Source organism: Mycteria americana, chromosome 1 (genome assembly GCF_035582795.1).
Source record: "Mycteria americana isolate JAX WOST 10 ecotype Jacksonville Zoo and Gardens chromosome 1, USCA_MyAme_1.0, whole genome shotgun sequence".
Taxonomy (NCBI): domain Eukaryota; kingdom Metazoa; phylum Chordata; class Aves; order Ciconiiformes; family Ciconiidae; genus Mycteria; species Mycteria americana.
The window spans coordinates 91,409,207-91,429,250 of record NC_134365.1 but is presented as its reverse complement, the minus strand read 5'-3'; the positions used below and the strand labels follow the sequence as shown (position 1 = coordinate 91,429,250).

The following is a 20,044-nucleotide window of genomic DNA, read 5'->3' as shown; positions in this document are numbered from 1 at the left end:
AGGGCAGAAGTAAAGCACAATAGCTCCTTCTGGCCTCACCATCTACTAATCTATGGGGAAAATTGCCCCTTTTAGTGTCAGTGGAGTTGGTAGACAGCCATATTTTTAGTGACAAGACATAGTGATGTTTACATGAAACAGTAATAATAGTGTGTTTCACCCACACCTCTAATCTGAAATTCTCCAAGCTCTTTACCTCACTATGTCAGTAAGCCTGATACCTCACTCGCTGATAAATTGGCATTATCATCCCCCTTTCATCCTGCTTGAACTTTTTCAGAGTAGCTAATCCTCTGCTTACCATTTACATGAGAAACAGTACACTCAGACTACCTGTCATCTTGGGCACCTACTGTTAGGACTTTTGGTGAGAAAACATTCACACAGATGCCTTGCAGAAGGTCTCGGGGTGGGAAGCGGCTCAGCACACAGAACTGCCCAGCAGCTGCCTACTCTGGATGCTCATCCCCAGTACGTACTTTACAGCACTCAAAAACTCTGTATAACCTCCCTAGAAAAATTCTGGTAACAATGTACTTTAAGACCAGAAGTCAGCAGTTAAAAAAACCCAAAAACCCAAAAAAACCAACAACAAAAACGAAACAGAAGAGAGAATGCTTCCTAGTTGTTTTAACAAACATCTTCATATACGACAGACAGACAAAAAAAAAAAAAACCAAACCAAAAAAAGAGTAATTTCCATTAGTTACTATGACAACCAATGGAAACTGCTAACCCATCTTCTCTCCCTTGTCAACCTTTGGCAGACCTGTCAGGGAAAGCAAGCGACTATGCCCTGTGTCAGATTCTCTGCTTACTAGAACATACAGCTCACAGGGAAATCTACATTGTCATAATGTCAAGTGCTCCCCTTACAGCACATCTCCCGTTTGTCTCCTCTGAGATACAAACAGCTGGAGAAATGCTTGCTGCTCCCCTCTGAGAGCAAACACACTCCAGAAATGCAAACCCCACTGCGAGACACCCCAGCTCTCTGACCTTATGCCCTTCCTCTCCCTTGCTAGCTCCATAAAATCATTCAACCATCTTCCTTCCCATCTGTGGCCATAGGCTCACATCTTAAACGTCACCCGTACAAGCCCTTTTTGCACATCTTTACTGCCTGGCAAGAAATTGCTGTATCACATAGCAATTCTGGTCCACATTTTATCTCCGTTTTCCTTACTATTGTTATCGTTGTTGATAAGGGTAATGACCCTCTGCAATGCCTGCTGCACCTTCCACATGAAGGCTTTTAAACTTTTCTTAACAGGAATGCATTCAGCTTCATAAACCCTTCTGAGAGGCACAGCATCATCATTATCCTTATTTTACAGATGTGAACACCGCAGCTTAGAGGAATTAGGTGCCAAAGCCTACATACAAATCATGGCATGATGCTAAGAGTGAGAAAAAATAGGTCTGGAGAGAAGAGTCTGTTTGCATTTTCTTGATGCCTACAGGCTCTGAAGTTGTTTGAACCACATATGCTCAGAATCCCGTTTAGTCCCTCCACCCTGCCAAAACCCCACAGCAAATAAATATAAACCTGAAAAAAAAAAAACCCACAACAGTTGTCTCTGTTTAATGCTGGTTTACTGTTGACCTTGCATCTGCAGCCAGGATGGCCTAACTCACCCCAGCGTCCGGATGCGTGCTGCTGCACTGCAGAAGAGCTTGGCAGTGATTTGTGAGGACGTATTAACGCCCAGCTGTTCTCCCGTCTCTTTCAGTTTTCACGTGCACAAAGTTAGGAGTGGCTCAGGCACTGCACTGACACCATGCGGTTTCAGGCTATTCGTATAGCACAGAAAGATTCAACATTCACCCAGTAGGATCCAAAATCCCCAAATAATCTGCACCAATTGCAAATTTTGTTGCGCTCCCTTCCGCTCCCCCATGCCAGGTCTGTGTTCGGGAGCTACCGGCAAGTTACTCCATAACAGGGCTGAGTTAAGGTGGCTCTGTGCGTGTGTCTGTACGTGCACATGAGGGGTAACAAACCACGTTTTGTGCCACATGATTAAGCACACTTTGGCTCAGTTTCCTCTACGACACTCTCCTGCAGGACTGTATACAGCTCTGAGCACCAAGGAGAGAAGGACAAACCGTAAAGTGCAAAGCCCAGCAACAACAAGCTGTTCTACAAGCTGCTCCCCACAGATTCCTGTATCAAGGCTGATCGCATTTGGTGGCTACAAAGGTATGAACTACGATCAAAGGGGAATACTTGTAAAACGCTTCTCTGGTCTGTAGTAAAAGCTGATCTCATGCTTGAGCTTTTCCCTCAGGTAGGGCAGTTAACTACTGTACCACAGTGTCTACTTTTACAAAACTTAGAGGAACATAGTATCTTGTAGGAAATTAATATACTTCGCTACACATGGCTGAAACTGGCTGGTGGGTTTAAAAGAGGAGGTTCAAAAGTACCAACAAACAGAGAATAAGATCACATAAAGCTCTGTTTCTTTAGGCAGCCAGGGAAAAATGTTCTGCTTTGACAGGAGGAAGGGAGCTACAAAGAGATTAAAATAGGTGGGTTAAGCACGTTGCTGAGGGGCCCCATAAACTCACTATGTGTACAAGGTGGAGATAACTGCATGGGGGAGGCACTGATTATCATCAAAAATGGGGGTGTAATTAGGACCGCTGGGACAAAATAAAAAGATTAATGGTCTACTTGTTCATAGAAGAGGACCATGAAGATAAACTTACTGACTTTGAGATATTCCAGAGATGGTATCATTTTTCACAGAACAGGAAGGGGGCATCACTTACTGGGGACGTGTAAAACTGGATTTGACAAGACGTTAATGGATACAGTTTGTACAAGCAGCTACTTGTACAATCCCAGGGCACACAGTGATACCTTGTAGGAGGAGTCTGTTTTTCTAAAGGGGGATGCTTTGAATGATCTCAAAAAGCATTATCACGTTTGTCACTAGCTGCTCTGAAAAGCCTGGTGAAACACATGGGCTGGGGGGAATCATCCTGCAAGCGTGCACACATCTTCCCACATACCCTTCTCAGGTGAACAAAGGCCTGAGGACATGCCTCCCACCCTCCTGAAAGTGCTCTTCTCAGCTAGGCAGGGCTGGTCACATCGTCCCATCCATAGCTCGGCAGGTGATGTGACCAAGGAGGCACTGCGAGCAGCCACCGATGTGTGCCACCGGCCATGCTGCAGCCCTGACCCTGCAGCAGGTCAAACATGGGAATGCTCCTTGCTGGGGCAGCACAGGCCACGTGCCCAGCCCTGGTCATGGGAAGGGCAATGCGCCACTTGCTGAGCAAAGCTCATTGCATGAGCAAGCCCAGATGCCAAGGCTTGCTCTTTATCTGCAGACTGGGTATAAATCAGGCAGTTAAAGTAAAAGAAAAATATTTTTAAAAGTACTGCCTCCTTACCCTTACACATCATCCTCTACCAACAGTTCTGGAACCCAGCCCTGGGGACACGAGAAATGGAGTTCCATGAGAAATGGAGCCTCTGTTGCAACCTGACTTCTCCGCTGTCTGCCCACAGGGCAACTGGAGAAGGGGAGTGCTGCCTGAAGAAGATTAGGCACATACTACACACATGGCATTCATCATCTATGGGCTGGAATACCCCAGAGCTTGCATCACATGGAGCAAACACGCTGTCCTCAGATGGGAATACTGCAGCTTTTCTGCCAAGTGGAAGGCAATGCCTTCGATATGAATGCTTGGTCCCTTGCCACCTTAATCTTCCAGAGCCCTGGGTTTGAGTGCACGAGCTGCAGACCGGAGCTGGGTCACAACCTTTTCAGTTATCCCTGAGGAATTTTACTCACCCAGACAATGGAACGATCCAGACATAGCAAAAATTCCCTGAGGAAATCTCTTCCTCCTACATATAGGAAACAAGACAACAATTCCAATCCCTCATACTTAAGCTTCCTCAAACATAAACACGAAAAAGTGGCCAAAATGCAGGAGGGAAAGAAAGTCCCAGAGCAGCAAGGAGTACATATGCAAAGAGTTACGTCATGCAGAAGGAAAGCTCTTGGCTTCAGGCTACAATTACCAGCACTTAAATGGCAGGGGCCACTCTAGCATGGAGGGGGGGCCCCAAGCACCATCCTCCAGATCAATTCATTGTTGGGAAAACTCGGCTATCAAAACCATCCCTGTACAGCATGGCGCTGGAGGCCAACCTGGCACCTCACCAGTGCCTGCCAAATGCTCCCTCTTCTGTCTGTCCCAGTAGATGGACAGAAACTCCTTGTTCTGCCCCTCTGACGCTCAAGCCCCGAAATGCCTCACCCTGGCAGTGGGGTGATGAGGAAAGAGTGGCCAAGGGCAGTGTTTCTGATGGCAGGAGGCACACCCAGCCCACAGGCTCCTGCGTTAGGATAAGGTTCACCAGTACATCTCTCCATCAGAGGCAGGTACCTTTGCCAGCCCACCCCTGTCACCCCACTCTTGCTTCCCTCTTATCCAAGATTTTAACACCCTCTTCTCCCCTCCCCTGACTTGGAAGGCTTGAGAAGACGGTTTAAGGCTTGAGGTTTACTCCTGCCACAGCTACCTCTGCAGCAAGTCTTTCCACTACCTCCCTAGGTCTCCTCACAGATAAAGAACCAAAGAAGTTGTTTCTGGCTATAGATAACCTTTGAAGCTATCCCTATTTCTTGAAAACTTTCGTTGTGGGGAAAAGCTGATTGAGCATGGAAAGCTCCACCAGCATCCATATTCCCAAAGGCTCTTGATCCTGTATCAGGACTGAGCTAGTAGCAGGGATGGGATCAGGAGGAACATGTACTGGGTAGGGACAACCAGCAGTGGGTGACAAATCTGCTCTTCCAAGCCCCGTGCTATCCTGGTTTGGAGTGTAAGATGTTCAAATCCTCTCCTCCTACCACTGAAACCCAGCTGCTCTGACTTGGTGTTTTTATCTGTTTCTCTCTATTGTTCCCACAAGCTGGTTTGTTGCTCTTTGCATTGCAAGGCCCTCTACAGAGATACGATAAAGAGAAAAACCACCAAACAAATTCATATGCTTACAGCTTTAGTGCTGTGTAACAGATCTGCAAAATGAAATGAGGGAAGGATAAAGGAGAAGGAACAACAAGAAAAGCTGGTTACTATGGGGTCCATTACACAGTGTTACAGTATTTAGAGAAAGTGGTTAGAGGTCCATCTCTGGGACAGCTGTTGACAGGGTACAGCCAAGGGAAACACTGTACAGAGAGCCACCCTGCCATACAGAGATGAATGAGATGGGTTCTAACAAGTCTTTCCTCTCAACCTCCTGGTTTTCCTGGTGCATTGGGTATTTTCCTCAGAAGCACAGGAGAACTGGCACCCTCTCCCCAGCGAGTCAAAAACAGATTCCAGTCTTCAAGCAGTGTTTAGTTTCTTCTGCCAAAATATTTGCTTAGCTGTCAAACAGTGGAAATGTGGGATCCACCTACAGCTGAGCTAATGAGATACCAAATCCCTCCCTGATCATCCACCTTAAACCCCTTGTTCTTTCCAAATGTGTTGGTCCAAGAGGAGCCTCTAAATTATTTCCAGGTTATGGACCCCTTGACATGCTCCAAACAAGGTGCAGGTGTCTCAGGAAATTCCACATATGCAGACTGGAGCATGAGCTTGCTTTTCTTCATCATCTCTCACAGGCAGCTTACATCTAATCCACTACCCCAAGCAACCACAGGCCCAATGTCAAAACAGAGAGGTACAGTGTAATAAGTGAGAGAGCTAAGGTGTAGAGCAGGTAGTAAGATTTCATAGGAACTTATATGAACTTCAGTTCTGGGTAGCTGGTTTGCACGGCAGAGAAGGGGCATAGTCACTCATTATTGCTGAACGGTGTCTTCAACCCAGATCAGAACTGGAGCGTGCTTGAGAGCAAGTAGTATGAAAACGCCATACAAGTCACTGCTCATGCTACAGTTATCCGTGCTTTAATATAGCACTGAAGCCTCCAGGCCTGTTTGTCTGCCATTTGTTTATTTACTGCTGCAATGCCTAGGAATTGCAATCAGAGCCCCACAGCACAAGAAGAAATAAGCCCCTGCTCTAACCAGCTCACATCTAACTTAGTACACTAGCTGTGGCAAAATCTACAACCTCTGGGAAACTTGAGAGGTATATATCCCCATGTCTGCCACCCAGATGCAGGTCTGGAAGGAGGTACGCTTCACAGCATAACAGCAGTCTGCTCTTTTCTTTCGCTAAGCTCAGAGACAACGTTGTGAGAAATAAATCTCTCCGAAGAAATGCTGGTTATTCACAGATTAGCTTAGATGTTGTAGGACAGCAGAAGCTGACCCTGCTGCGAAGATAGATGCAACCCAGCTAAATAAGGCATTTCTGGGAACCAATCTCATCTAGCTCACAGGATATGTGGCAAAAACACAGCCTGGTAAATATGACTCTCATGAGCCCGGAAAGACGCATCTGGCTAAGATTTGTGACAAACTCTCTTCTGTACAAAGAGAAACATTCCCCAGCTCATGTAACACCACACAAGAAAGATCAAAGGTGCCCCAGTGCCTCCTGATGGGTAAGCAGCTGTACCAATAACAGCAGCTGGAAAATGCAACAGGAGACTCTCAGCCAGTCCCTTCCTCCTGTGCTGGGAGCGGAGCTGCCTCCCAGGCAGCCCCCAGCAGCAGCCCCCCTGTTAATTACCGGCAAGGAATTTGCACTCTGGCAGATAAAGTCATTCACTCAGCTACAGCGCATTTGCACAAAGCAGCTCGGATCTGACAACAGTTCCATCCAAGAAGCAGCATCAGGGTGTCACGTGCACATATGTGCTACGCGACATCTCTTGTGCTTCAGAGCTTGTGCCATGCACGCTGCTGCTCGGAGGTTATGGTCCCTTCAAAACAGCCGGGGAGGTTGTTTAAACACTTGTAGACGGGACATTTCGCCAGTGACTTCAGCACAGCATGAGGTGGCTCAGACAGAACCGCCTGGTTTGTCTCCCAGACTCTGATCCCTGGGACCATCCGCAGCACAGCAGCTGCCTGACAGCACAGCACGCACCTTAAAAACCAGGCTTTGCACAGATGAGCCTTTGCTGTGCACCCAGGACAGAATCACTTTTTCCTTGCCTCCTCATTTAAAATACGCTTATCGCCTTGAGGCGCAGCTCCAGCAACATCTAGTCTGGCATTCAAGGGCAGGATTTCAAGGAGGAAGATGCCTATCACTCCAAAACCAGCTCAAGGAGAAAAATGAATACAATTTTTTCTTTCACTGAAGACGTGCCTGCTAGACTAGACCTGGGAAGCTAGTTTTATTACATTAGTGGGTTACATGTGACTGCTGGGTTTTATTGCACAAAGTCAGTGCATATTAAAAACAGCCCAAGTTACCCACGTGACTGGCACCACAGTGTCTTTTCTTTCCACTGCCATGGACAAAATATCAGCAAGAGGAGGGCTGAGCTACCTACAAAGCCTCTATCACTAAATTTCAAAGGCAAATGGACCCTTTTTAAAATGATGGCTTCAGGGCCAAATACAGCTATGCAATTACATCAGGATCTCAACTTTCATTTATTCAGTTTAATTTATTAAGACAGCAGTTTTTAGTCTTCACCATTGCAAAAACGTGGGAAAAGCTTAACCAAAGCAAGCTGTTGATGCTGGCCAGACTCTGTGAACAGCCCAATGGGAGGAAGTACACCAGGCTTTATGGCGACCAGCTGAACTCCCAGCTCTGTCTCCCCCAGGGCACACAAGCATTCTGCTGGCAAAAGGGGCACCGGACTTGGAAGGGGTTGAGTGTTGCCCCCCCCTACATGCAAAAGCAGTCAAGTCGGATCAAGAGGAAGCGCTCAGGTGAGTTAAGCAAACAGAACTTAGCCAAAACCTTTGTCTTTTCTCTCCCCCATAACAACCCTTTTCAGCTTTTCACATGGAAGAATTACACTGAGGGGAAAAGGAGGTGGGGTGAAAAAATTAATCCCAGGGTTACAAGAGATGTAGACACTGCAAACACTGTGCTATTAGAAAAATCTGCCTCCAGATGCTTGTCACCGCTGTGTTGCTTGGGGGTTACAGCCCCCTCAGAGTTGTCAGCAGATCTCCTCGCAAGAGGAGAGCCTCTAGCCCTCCTCCTCTAGCCCTTTTTAGCCAAAATGAGACAAGTCAGATTAAACCGTTTACATAACTCTTTCCAAAGGCTGGCTCATTTGGCCAGAAATGGGTTAAGGATAGTCCAGGAGAACAGCTATAGGTCCCAGAGATTAATCTGAACGGCCAGAAAACTGGCAACGAGCAGAGGGCAGGCCAGGGCAGTGACTTCTCCTCTCGGCAAGGCTGGATTCAGGAAAGGAATTCTGTTCACAGCCCACACCAATATATTCATGCTGGCCTATGCCTCTTTGCTAACATCTAAAATTCATGGTGAAAATAACTTTCTTGATGATTCTGAATCAGGTTTAAGCCAAAATGAAAAAAGAAAAACCCTCACTCTTACTTCGAAATAAGTATCCTGGTGTGACACATAACGATGCTGGTATAATTACAGTGGTACCACGAGTGGAAGTGTTCCTGCACGCCACCCTTCAGACCTCATGGACACAGTCAAACAGCAACTGGACTCCTTGCCAGTGTTAACAAGGTAACTAACTCCAGCAGGATATGAACAACTGTAACTTTTAATACATTCATCAGACATTTCGAGCCTCTCCCTTTTCCTCTATCGCGATGGATGCTTCCCAAAAATCTCTCCATCTGCTTCAGAAAGCCCCAGCTGAGGACACAAGCAACTTCACCTCCGTAGTGTCCCTGTTAATACTAGCAAATGGCCACCACATTGAGACTCTGACCCAGGAAGAAAGAGATAAAAAAGGGCTGTCTGAAGCTGGTGGCTGGCTTCCATCCGAGGAGTACAGTTCACCGTCTATTGCTCTTGTGACTATTACTGAACCGGGCCAAGAAAAGCTCCCAAGTTTTGGCACGTCTCAGATTTTCCAGTCTGCACAAAATCATGCCAGGAACATTTACTGAAGCAATTTCTTTCTTTCTTTAAAGACTCTAATTATGCACCTAACAATGTTGTAGAAATGAGTGTTGTACAAAAACCCCAGCACAGTTCAGATATAGTTTTGCCGATAAAACGATTAGAAGCTTAAGGCTTGGTGTTAATATTCTGAACATACTGAAAGGCACAAAGTGCAAACTGCAGCAGAAACAGAAGAAATAGAGAGGTTATCACTTCCAAAAACTGGAAGAGGGAAAACCACACAGGAAAATGCCATACTAATCTTACTAAATGCCAGTGATGCAGGAGAGTGGTAATAAGAAACAATTAGAAGGGGGCAACTGTCAAAGCTGTCTCTGAAATGCAAGCAGCTTACCTGCAAGCACAGCCCCACTCCCTAGAAATGAGAAGGTCTAGATATCCCAGAGGATGGGATACTACCTGTGAGCGAACTGACGTTCACCACTTGGCAGCTACCACCAACAAGGAATCAAACTGAACCCCAAAACAAAAGTTGTCTGAGGTGTCAATTTTCCCTGAAACTGGACACGAACCTCACTCATCACTCTCAAGTTTTGCTGAGCTTAGACTGGAATCAAACCAAAATGTTCACTGGTTTGACACCTGGACCACTACCCCTGAACAGTCAAATCATTCCTTTGTCCACTCAAGCATGAACTGGCCTTTAAAACCAAGTTTTGAACATGATGGCTGTACATTTTTCTTACTTTCATTTTGCAGATGAGGCACAGAGACATGACAGTACTTACACTTGGGAAGCCATCCAGGTACTCCAAATGAGAGTCCATTAGGCAAAAACCAGGGTTTAGCACTTTGACCGCATCAACATAACGTTAGCAGCACCAGTGAAATCAGAAGTCAAGGGCCAAACACATCTTGGCTATGTTTCTCCTGGTTACTGACTCCAAGAGGCTTTACTCAGACCACTGCCATCACTATTTAGCTGTTATCATCATTCATCTTGTGGATACACTGCTGCGCACTTCCTTCCTACAGAGGTTTCGCTGTACGTTGACCAGAACTGGTTAAGATTTATTTAGGGTCCCTAAGAAAATGAATAAAACCAAACTGGCTTTTTCAGGACAGTGCTGGAGAGGATGCATGGAAATGCTGACTACATAAGTATGTCACGCCTTGGGAAGAAAGCGTATTACAATATTATCATGTACAGGCAGATGTGAAACACTAGCCCATACTACAGCTCAGTCCTGCTCCCCTTGCTTTTCACGATAGCCGCGACTAGAGCTATAGCTTGACAGTGTCGGCTCGCAACTGCCCTGTCTCACCTCCGCTCCTCATGTGCCCCAGCGTTTGCATTGTTCATCTCTTCAGCGAGCGGCTGGCAGTTGCGGGGAGTTTGCCGAAGAGCTTTGCTTATGGGGACAGAGCAACAGCGATGAGCTTCACCCTAAACCCCCCTCTTTGCCATAACCCAGGCAGCGCGGTCCACGGGTGGGAAGCAGAAAAAGAGGGAACCGTTTGTAGGAAGTCAGACGTGTTTATGCATTTTTTTTGTGCAGAGCCAAACTGCGATGCTCTAGGGTGGGGCTCGCCATCTGGGAGAAATATGTAGGGAGAAAAAATGCAGGCAGGGAGGACAAGCCGCCCCCCGCCCCCCGAGCGGGACCGCTTCCCTCCAAAAGCAGGCTCGGCCTCCCTCCCCAGCCCAGCTTGAGTTCATTTTCCTCAAATCACTTCCACATTTCCCCTGCCGTAATTATCAAATATTTTGTTTCTGACCTCACTTTTACGGAGGCCGCCGCAACCGGGAATTCAGGCACCGTTCATTTTCTGTCAACAGAGCTGGGGGGGTTGCGAGTTGGGGGCTTTCAATGGGTTTCAATGTCATTGCAGTAAAAGAAGGGAAGAAAAAAGACAGAGAGAGAAAGAGCGGGAGAGGAAGGGGGCTGCCCTGAGGAGCCCGGCCCGGCGGCTGGCTGGGGGGGGCCGGCCCGGCCCAGGCGCGGACACGGCCCCCTCGCCCCCGCGGAGGGGTCCGGCGGCCCCTCAACTTCCCTCCCGCCCCGGCTGCTACTTTCCCCCGTCCCGACAGCTCGCTCCCCCTCCCCGGTCCGGGTGCCACCCACGGCCCGGCGGCGCCGAGGAGGGGGACGCGGTGGAAAGCGCCAGAAAGGGACCCCCAGTCCCCCCCACCCCGGCCCGGCCCCCCGCCCCGCCGCCGGGGCCCCGCGCCTACCTCGGCTCGCAGGCGGGCGACGGCCAGCAGGGCGCAGAGCAGCGGGAGAGTTTTCCAGATCTGCAAGAGAGGGAGCGGGGGGGGCGGTGAGCGCGGGCCGGGCCGGGCCGGGTCGAGCGGGGCCGGGGCTGCCGCCACCGCCGCCAAACTTCCCGCCTGGCGGCCCCGCTCACCATGCTGCGGGCGGCTGGCGGCACCGGCGGGGCAGGAGGAGTTGCGGAGGCGCCTTCCCCGGCTCCGGCTCGCTCGGGAAGGGAAGGGGAGGGCTCCCCCTCACCCCGACCCGCCAGCCCGCGGCTCCACCCCCGGCCCGACCCCCGCCGCCTACCCCCGCCCCGGGGCCGGCTCCTCCCCGGCCCGCCGTGAGGGGGCGGCCCCCCCCCCCGGACCCCGCCGCCCGTCGGCGGTGCCCCCGGCCCTCCCGACCCCGGGCCCCTCGGCGCCCCACGGGGGACCTCGGCGGCCTTTGAAGGCTGCGGAAGGCTGAGGGGAGTCCAGGGGACTGGCTCGGCCCGTGCCCGGGGGGCTCGGGCCCCCTGGCCCAGCGAGTGCCCGAGGCGGGGTTGCCGCCGCGCACCACCGGGCCTCACACCCTCGGCCGGGCAGAAGATGGGTCCGGGGAGGCCCCCCCAGCCCTGCACTGGTCGGGAGCCAGGAAAAGCGGGGGGCAGCCCTGCCGGGGCGCAGCTGCCCGCCAGCCTGGCCGAGAGCACCCCTCCGAGGGGGGCACAGCCGCCCCCCACATTGTCGCAGAAAGGGGAAACTGAGGCACGAAGTGGCTTCTCCGCAGGCGGGGCACTGCAGAAACCCGCTGCCACCATGCTCCAGCCCTGAGGCCATGCTGAAACCCTGGCCACGGCTACAGGTGCCTTTCATGTCGGGATGCAGCGAAGTTTAAAAATAAGGGTTTAAGCCCGTATGTGTTAGGATCCAAATGGCGTTGGCTGAGTGGAACAGGCATCCGGGGTGTTGTGCCAGGCACAGGGGGCCGAAATGCTACCTGAAATGCCTGGTGGTGCTCATTTGTGTATAAATAGCTGTGATCCTCTTGTTTAATCTCTTCATCTCTGAATTTCAGAAGCCTCTGGTAGCTAGAAGGCAGGATCTGACAACACAAAGAGACTGATTGTCCTGGGCACATACAGAAATCACTGTTACAGCAAGCAACACCATAACACCAGTTGTCAAGGGCTTTTCCTTGAGTGTTGAGGTTGGTTGTAACCAAAAATGAAATGGCTTTGAAATCCCGTCTTGCTCCATAACCAAGCATCCCCATAAGCCGTCTGTCTTCTTGCCCGGCTTTATTCTGTGCCCTCAACACAAGCGGGCGCTGTGGGAGATGCTGGTGTGTGTCCCCTCATCGTTCACCAAGACCAAAGACTATTCTAGCATCCCGCTGGAAGGAGTAAACTCTGGAAAAGAGTTCTCCTGGATCAGCCCACATCTGGACTGTTCATGGCAGCTGTGCCCTTTAGCTGTGCTTCCTCCAGCTCTGCTCCCTCACTCTGTTTTGGTTTTAGGACTACAGTTACTAATTTTGCATTTATAAAGCATCCTCCCCAGCAAAGTTCTGCTTCGTCTGTGAGTGGTACTAGCCTATAAATCTGTCCTGAAGAGATGTCTAATTATTTCACTGCTGATGCTAAGCAATCTGGTTTTCATTGTCTTCTTTTTTTTAAAACTCACCTTTCACAATGTACCTCTTTGTTTTGTAGTCATTGATTGCCTTGCCTCATGACACAGTGCAGGCAGAGTTATGGCTGAACTCAGCTGGCTTCTAGTTTGCAGAAGCATCATAAGATCAGGCTCACCCTGAGTCACCCTGATGCGAGTGCCACGATAAGAAAAAAACTAGCGGCAAACAATAAATACGTTTTAAAAGATTCATCGATTTCTGGCCTCTTGACGCCTGGCTCTGCGCAAGCGGTGCTACACGAGGAGGCTTTCTATTTCTAGAGGGTGAGAGTGACTCATACCACTCTTGGGAACAGAGCACTAGCAGGGGTCTCCCAGCTCCCGCGCTCCCTCCCTGATTCCATGGGCAGTCACCTCATGTAAGTGTGATTAGCCACTGTGCTGGATTATATAGGTTGCCATGAGCATGGGTTTTTTTCTGTGTAATCAAAGGACTGAATATGAAACACAAGGTAAAGGATTAATCCTCTGTTCTGCATTGGCATTCAGGTACATGAAAACGTATTTCTTCAAGTTAGTGTTTATCACGTGGAAATGGGTAGAGGTGAAAACCAAAAAGCATCTCTAATGCTAGCATCAGAGTGTTACTACAGGAAGACAGGTGCCCACAAGGGGAGACAGGCATTTGTACAGCTACCCCCTGAAATCAGATAAAACTTTTGTGTGCAGACGAGGCCTGAGTATCTCTGGTAGACTGAGGGGGAACAGTCTTTAGCCCTTTGCTGGAAAGATGATGATGGTGATAGAGCTGGAGTTGTTTGTGGGAGCTTGGAGGTCTGTCGTGTCAGGAAACTTAGCGAGGCAGGGAAGAGGTGTGTTATCTCTTCCGTCAGAGGCAGCACAAAACAATCTCAGCACAGACACCAGAGCCTTAATGCTGTGTACAAAGGCACACATTTTATAACCAAATGCACAATATCTGACAAACTCTTCATTTTTATTCCAAACTTTCACCATTTAAAACTGTAAACTGCAAAGGAGCAGTGTGTACTAACCGCGTGCATAAGAAATAAATCTCCCAGGAATCTTTGCTCTTTCATGATGGACCCACAACAAGGAGCTTGAATCAGAAGCACTAGGATAAGGGGAACGCAAATGCATTTACAGTTGTGGTTTCAAGCTGCGGCCATAATGGATATGGTAATTCATCATTGCTGGCTACACAACCAAAGTAGTATCATAAAAACGCTTTCAGCTAAAAGCTTCATTATAAGGGTGAACAATGCTTGCCTGAAATTTTGAAGGTTGCAATGCTCTGGTGGGCCAAAGAAATTGGGAATCATTGCTCTACAGGGAAGATGTTATTCTATTACATACATCAATTTTTCATTTCTGCTGATGCTTACTTTCCAGTCACTGCTACTTCTAAAACAAACATTTTGTTATACATACAGGATCACAAGTTTTGAGATATACACACACATATGCCCAAGTGGCCACACAACTGAAATTCAGTAACAAGCTGTTGCCTGAGAAGCAGAGCAAACGAAGCCTGGACTCATGCAAATGTACATCTCATGGGTGGATACATTCTCCTGTGTTTAATAAAGTGCAGGCTCCAACTGAAGCTTTCTCCATTCCTGGGGCACTGTCAACATCACTCCCCTGGACTCTCTGGTGTCTCATGAGAGTTACTTTAATGCTGCAGCCCCTCCCTTATTACTGTGTGTGCACACATATACACCCAAAGTGATTGTGTAAGCCTCATTTCCTAGGGAAACGAAGCTAAACATGTGCCAATAAATTACTTCTTAAGCCCTCACCCAGCCCTTGTGGCTATACCATGATATCACCCTCTCCACATTACCTCACTCCCATCCACCACCCACATCCTTCATGTCTCCTCCTTTCCCCCCTGCCGTACGAAACATCAGCCCTAAGGGATGGGGTTGTGATTGCAGCGTTATGCTGAAGTCAGTGACCGCCCTGCCTGCACTGCATTTTAGGTGACAATTCAAGAAACCAAGTTGTTTGGCAAGTGGTCTTCATGATGGAGCAGTAACCTATCCCGCTGAAGAGTAAGAAATTTGCAGCAGCATTATTTGGTGGAATTAGGAAGCAGGGTATTATTTTTGAATAGCAGGTGTGTAAGGTTGTAGCTGAAGAGGCTCAGCTCGTGTGGGACTGGAGGCATCCGCGTCATCTTGAGCTACGTGAGCAGTGCCTCCTCATGGGCAAGACTGCAGCTCTGCACTGGAGCCTGAGGAAGAGCCAAGGGGCATCTGGCATTTCCCAGCAGAAACAGGCCAGGACTGCGAGACATGAGGGGAAGCCTGGAGCGGGGTTACACAAGCATAGGTGCGGGCGTCAGACCTGAATGAATGCTGGGATGACCGCGAGGTTGGTGTGAGAGACCCCAGGGCTGTCACACATGGATCACGCAGACACCTCACCACCTTGGGTGAGAACTCAAGCCTGCAGCAACCTTTTCCAGGCATCCCCCTGACATGGTGGTGCTGACTTCACACCACCTCCAGTGTGTGCCGTGTCCTGACTCCCCTGAGGAGCTTTACCAGGACCTTGCTCTCTGCCTGTGAGCGGGGAGTAGAGGGTTGGTAGGAGTGAATGGTGCATAAGTAAGGAGGCAGCTTCCTACCCTGAATTTTTGGAAGATGCTGGATGACTCTCATTATCCCAGCTTCCTACCTGCAGCGCACCACCCAAACTCTTAAGTTGAAATAGGATGGGCCTCTAGCCTACGTACCCAGCCAGCTGAACTAACGCAGGTCTAAGGCTTCTCTGGCTCAGGGAGGACTCAGGGAGTTACTCTAACCAAAATTCAAACTCAGGTAAGAGGTAACTGTGATTAACCGTGATGTGAGGATACACATATGACATGCAGATAACTTAAACCTCCTTTTTTTACAGCACAATTATTTCTCACGTCCGTATCACTTTCCTGTAGTTTGGTCACCTTCCAGCCTGCGCTTTGTTAAATACAGCTATTTTTTTATATTCTTCTAGCTTTGCTTTTTTCTTCATTTCGTTGCTCTTGTAATTTTCTTTCTCACTGTGGATTCTCCGTTCCTTGCTCCTGCTCCAGCTGCAGCATTTGTACTAATCATGATTGCTTAAAGCTCTATTTCAGACCTGATGTAGTAAAGTGCTGTACCCTCCCCCTTTCCCCCCCAGCAGATGTTTTTATTTTGCAGGTTTTACTGGGGACATTGCTAACCAAAGGGCACACAAGTCTGGCACTAGCAGGCTATGAGGTTTGTATAAAATGCATTCGCTAATGGTTAATGCATTTGATGGGCTTTTGGATATTCCATTAGCTAGAGCCATAAAATGCCTAAATACCTTTGACATCCTGGCCCTTAAACTTCACCCTTGATATCCCTTATTCAAGGTGAGATTTTTAGGTTTTCTAACCTAAGACAAGTTCCCAAGGCATCATTTCCTCAGTGACTTCATCCAGTCCCAGCACCCAGGTAAACCATGCCCACCAGCAGTATCCAAAGCACAGAACTGCACCCGTTGTCCAGCCTGCATAACCATATCCACTTTGCATTTGCCACAGCCTGGCCAAGGGTAACTTCCCATTGTCTTGTAGCCTTGAACTACACTCAGATCCAAGTCATGGTGCAAGAAAGGAAAATCTGTCTCAAAACCTCAGTGTGGAAACAGTCCCTCTCTATCCTGAATAGCGTAACATACTTCCGTCTCAGCATGTTCCTCATGCCAGCTCACTGCAGCTGCTGTGATGCAGCACAGGTAAGTGAAATGCTCTTGCTTTTGACTCTGCTATTGCACATGCCCTTTGTAAACAGGCTGAGGGCACTGGGCTTGTTCAGCTCAGAGGAGAGACCCTGTTTGGAGCGGAAGGATGGACTACAGACTTCCTGAGGTCCCTTCCAACCTGAATTGAATGAACGTGTTTGATCCTATAAGTTTGCTACAGCCTTCAAACTAAAAGCACTCTTACAAGAGAAGTCCTACCCATCCAGAAGCAGATTGGTACCATCCCCTGAAAGAGCTCCCTAGGATGCTCCTAGCCCATGGCCAAACAGCTCAGAGTTGACAAACCCATTAGCTGTGCTCTGGGGATACGGTCCTGTCAGAATTACTGTGATTCCCTACCCACAGTGAACATGGCTCACACATCTGGAGCAATAGCTGGCATGAAGAAAACAGGGTTCCCGGGCAGTCCCATGGCCCCTACTGGCACCTACAGGGCCACCCTCCACCCTCATGTGGAATACGGGCTATCCCAGCTCCTCCATTGTGTAGATGCTGGTTGGTCATAGAGATTGGTTCATAGAGACTGCCTGGCACATCTACACTGGTGCAGAGGAGATGTGGCTTAACAGCTTAGACAAGCAATGACCTTATTCCATCCAAACAAGGCAGTCACTAGCAAGGCACCTGTACCCATGTTTATTTTGTGGGGTCCTCGCCTATGTGCTACTGCCACAGCTCATTGGAGTTTGACCTCAGAAAGCCCCTCAGAGAGGTCCGATAATGCAATGGGCAACTGCAGGAGTCTGGCAAAGTAAGCCTTGGGACCGGCATCAAGGTAAGGTGAGTCGTCCATTGTACAGGCAGTTGAATGGGCCCGTACAGTTCATAAGATGGATTTTCTAGTGTGGATTTTCTAGTTTTTCTAACACTACATCACAAACTAGCACACAGATACATACTGCCATGGAGAAACACTTCTAGGTGTATCTCCCGACTTGCCTCCACGCCTCCTAATGTTGCATGCACTTCACAGTGCATACTGTTAAATATGACATTATTCTCTTCCATAAGTGAGGAAACAATCATCACTTCTTTCCACTTCCTTCCCCACTATCTCCCTCATTTTGCAGATATGTTCACTGAGAAGTTGCTAAGGTCACTTAGACCTTAGGTTGCGTAGAGTCAAACCCAGGACTTTCCTGTGGCAGGCTGAAATTTCAGCTACTTTGTCTTTCTGCATCATTGAGCTACAGTGATGTACTTGGCTCTGCCATGTTCCATACAATGAGCCCAGGCACGCCATCTCCAACACGCTATTGCTGCGGAGCGAGCGGTTGTCCGCCACTGGCAAATCCCGATTCACACAATTAAGAGCACTTTCTCCATTAGCTGAAACAGTAGGGGGTTTGTGCTCATGAATGTAGCAGGAAATCAACCCAGGATGTCTTGAGCTTCGGCACAGGACATTATAATCTATCAATTATATTGCAACTTGCAACAAAACACAAGTGTTCCACACGCCACTCACTTGTCTCACCTCCCAGTTGCTGCTGTCACGCAGGGGCAAGCTTAATGCTTGCCTGAAATACCCAGCAAAATTCTCCAGAGGGGTGCTAATGCCTGCCATTCTGCTGTGAAGAAGCAGGCTCGCTCTCTCTTCACCAACCAATGGGCATCACTTGCGGCTTGGCTGAGACCCACAGCTCTTGACTACCAAGCCAGAGAGCCAAGTGCCAGAAGAGCCAGAGGGCATTTCAAGGGGATGCGTTGATTAACCCCCTTCCCACACTCTCTCAGCTGTCCCCTTCTCCCCTCCCTGCAGCATTTGAACCTCCCTCAAACACTGCTTGCAGCCAAAGCCGAAGAGTTGTTCCAGCACTGGGCAGAGAAGGTGCTGTGGAAGAGCCCTTGGAGGAGGATGCTTCAGAGCATGCTGAAAGTGTCTGCTGGTGGGGGCAGATTGGTTGGGGAATTCAGCTTCTTCAAACTAAGGATGCTGGCAATAAAGGTCTGTCAGACCTCCCACAGCTGAGGCAACAGGGCTGGGTTGCACCTCGATTAATATGAGCATTACAGGAGATGCTGGGGTACGTGGAGCCAGCCCCTTTTTGGGAAGGGAGGGCATGGACACAGAGCTAATGAACCTGGTGAGATGGGGGGGGATTTCGTGTAGAGGCTTTTGTGTGCCTCAGCACCATGCAATCCATCTATGACAGACGGGAGCTCAGAGCCCTCTGAGGTGACCCTCTGCAGAGCAGCTCTGTCTGGGGATGTCTCCCGATGTGCATAATCTGTCCACAGCTGTGTGATGGTGGAAACTGAGTGCGCTTCAAGATGCCACCAATCCATTCAAACAATTGCCGCAGCAGATCCTGGCTCTCAACACTGTTACACGACTGTCAAAGTGCATCTCAAACTCACTTCTCACAGCTACCTACTCCACCCTTATATTATATATATACAGAAACCTCTCATGGATTGTGCAGGTCAGGTGTATGGTTCCGAGGACAGAAGTCCCTGGGTTCTCCCACCCATACTCGGAATAATTTTGCTAGCTATTTCTCATCCTCCAAGGATGGGCAACCCACTAACAGAGAACATGCTCAGACACACTTAGCTATTTGTCCCAGCCCTTGGAAGAGCCTGGGATGCTTGCTAGAAGGCGTTCAGGAATTTTGCTGCCCAAAATTTCTTTTAGTTGTGTGAGTCGTGCATGGGTCAGTGGGGGCTGGGTGTGGAACAGCAGCTCTGTGAGTCACCAGGGGTCTGTGAGACCAGGAGGAGACATCCACACAGCCTTATTTAACTGACTGTTGCAATGTTCAGTACAGAAATTCAGGATGGCTGTTCTGGTGGTCTATGAGAAAGCTTGGGAGTTGGCAATGTAAGTTTGGGCACCTGATCTAGGACACAAACATTAGCTCAGGGACTCTTATAAAATGAGAAACTGTGCTGTTAAGAAAATGTGCAATGTGTTAGTAAACACAGCTCACCCTAGAGACTAGCTCTTGTCATTGCTTAGCAATGCTATGAAATCATAGGTTCCCCTCCCAGGCCCGGGCTAGGTGGTGGAAACCAAGGGCTTTTAGTTTTCCCCCATACAGAGGTGCAATGCTTGTCTTCAGCCAGAGCTATCATACCCTAGGAGATGCTAAGCACCCTCAGCTCCACCACAGAGACTGGCAAGTGCAGCTGCTGAGCACCTGCAAATCAGGCTGTTGCATTAGGTTCTAAGTATGGAGAAAGTGTCTGATCTTAGACATCCATATTTGAACACATTGGCCTTTAATTGCTGCAGCCAAGCTGCCCCAGTGGGTCAGGATTTGCGCCAGACCTTTTACGTGTGAGAAGAGGATAAATAGCTGTAAACAAAGCCAATCCAAAGGAAAAGGTCACTGCTTTCAACCTGTGTGAGAGAAAGCTTTTGGACTGGATATGTTAGTGACAGGAGGCAAAGTGGATAAGAAGCTGTGATTGCAA

The 20,044-nt window shown here is 48.9% G+C and overlaps 1 protein-coding gene across 1 annotated transcript in view; it reads right to left on the bottom strand.

Moving 5' to 3' along the window:
* FSTL1 (follistatin like 1) overlaps window positions 1-11,488 on the bottom strand; it is a 59,765-nt gene extending 48,277 nt beyond the window's left edge. The window contains exons 1-2 of the mRNA XM_075512136.1: window positions 11,362-11,488; window positions 11,189-11,248 (exon numbers count right to left, since the gene is read on the bottom strand). Of these exons, the coding sequence (XP_075368251.1) occupies window positions 11,189-11,248; window positions 11,362-11,364 (63 nt within the window). The 5' untranslated portion in view covers window positions 11,365-11,488. The remainder of the gene's footprint in view (window positions 1-11,188; window positions 11,249-11,361) is intronic.
* Window positions 11,489-20,044: the final 8,556 nt, after the last annotated feature.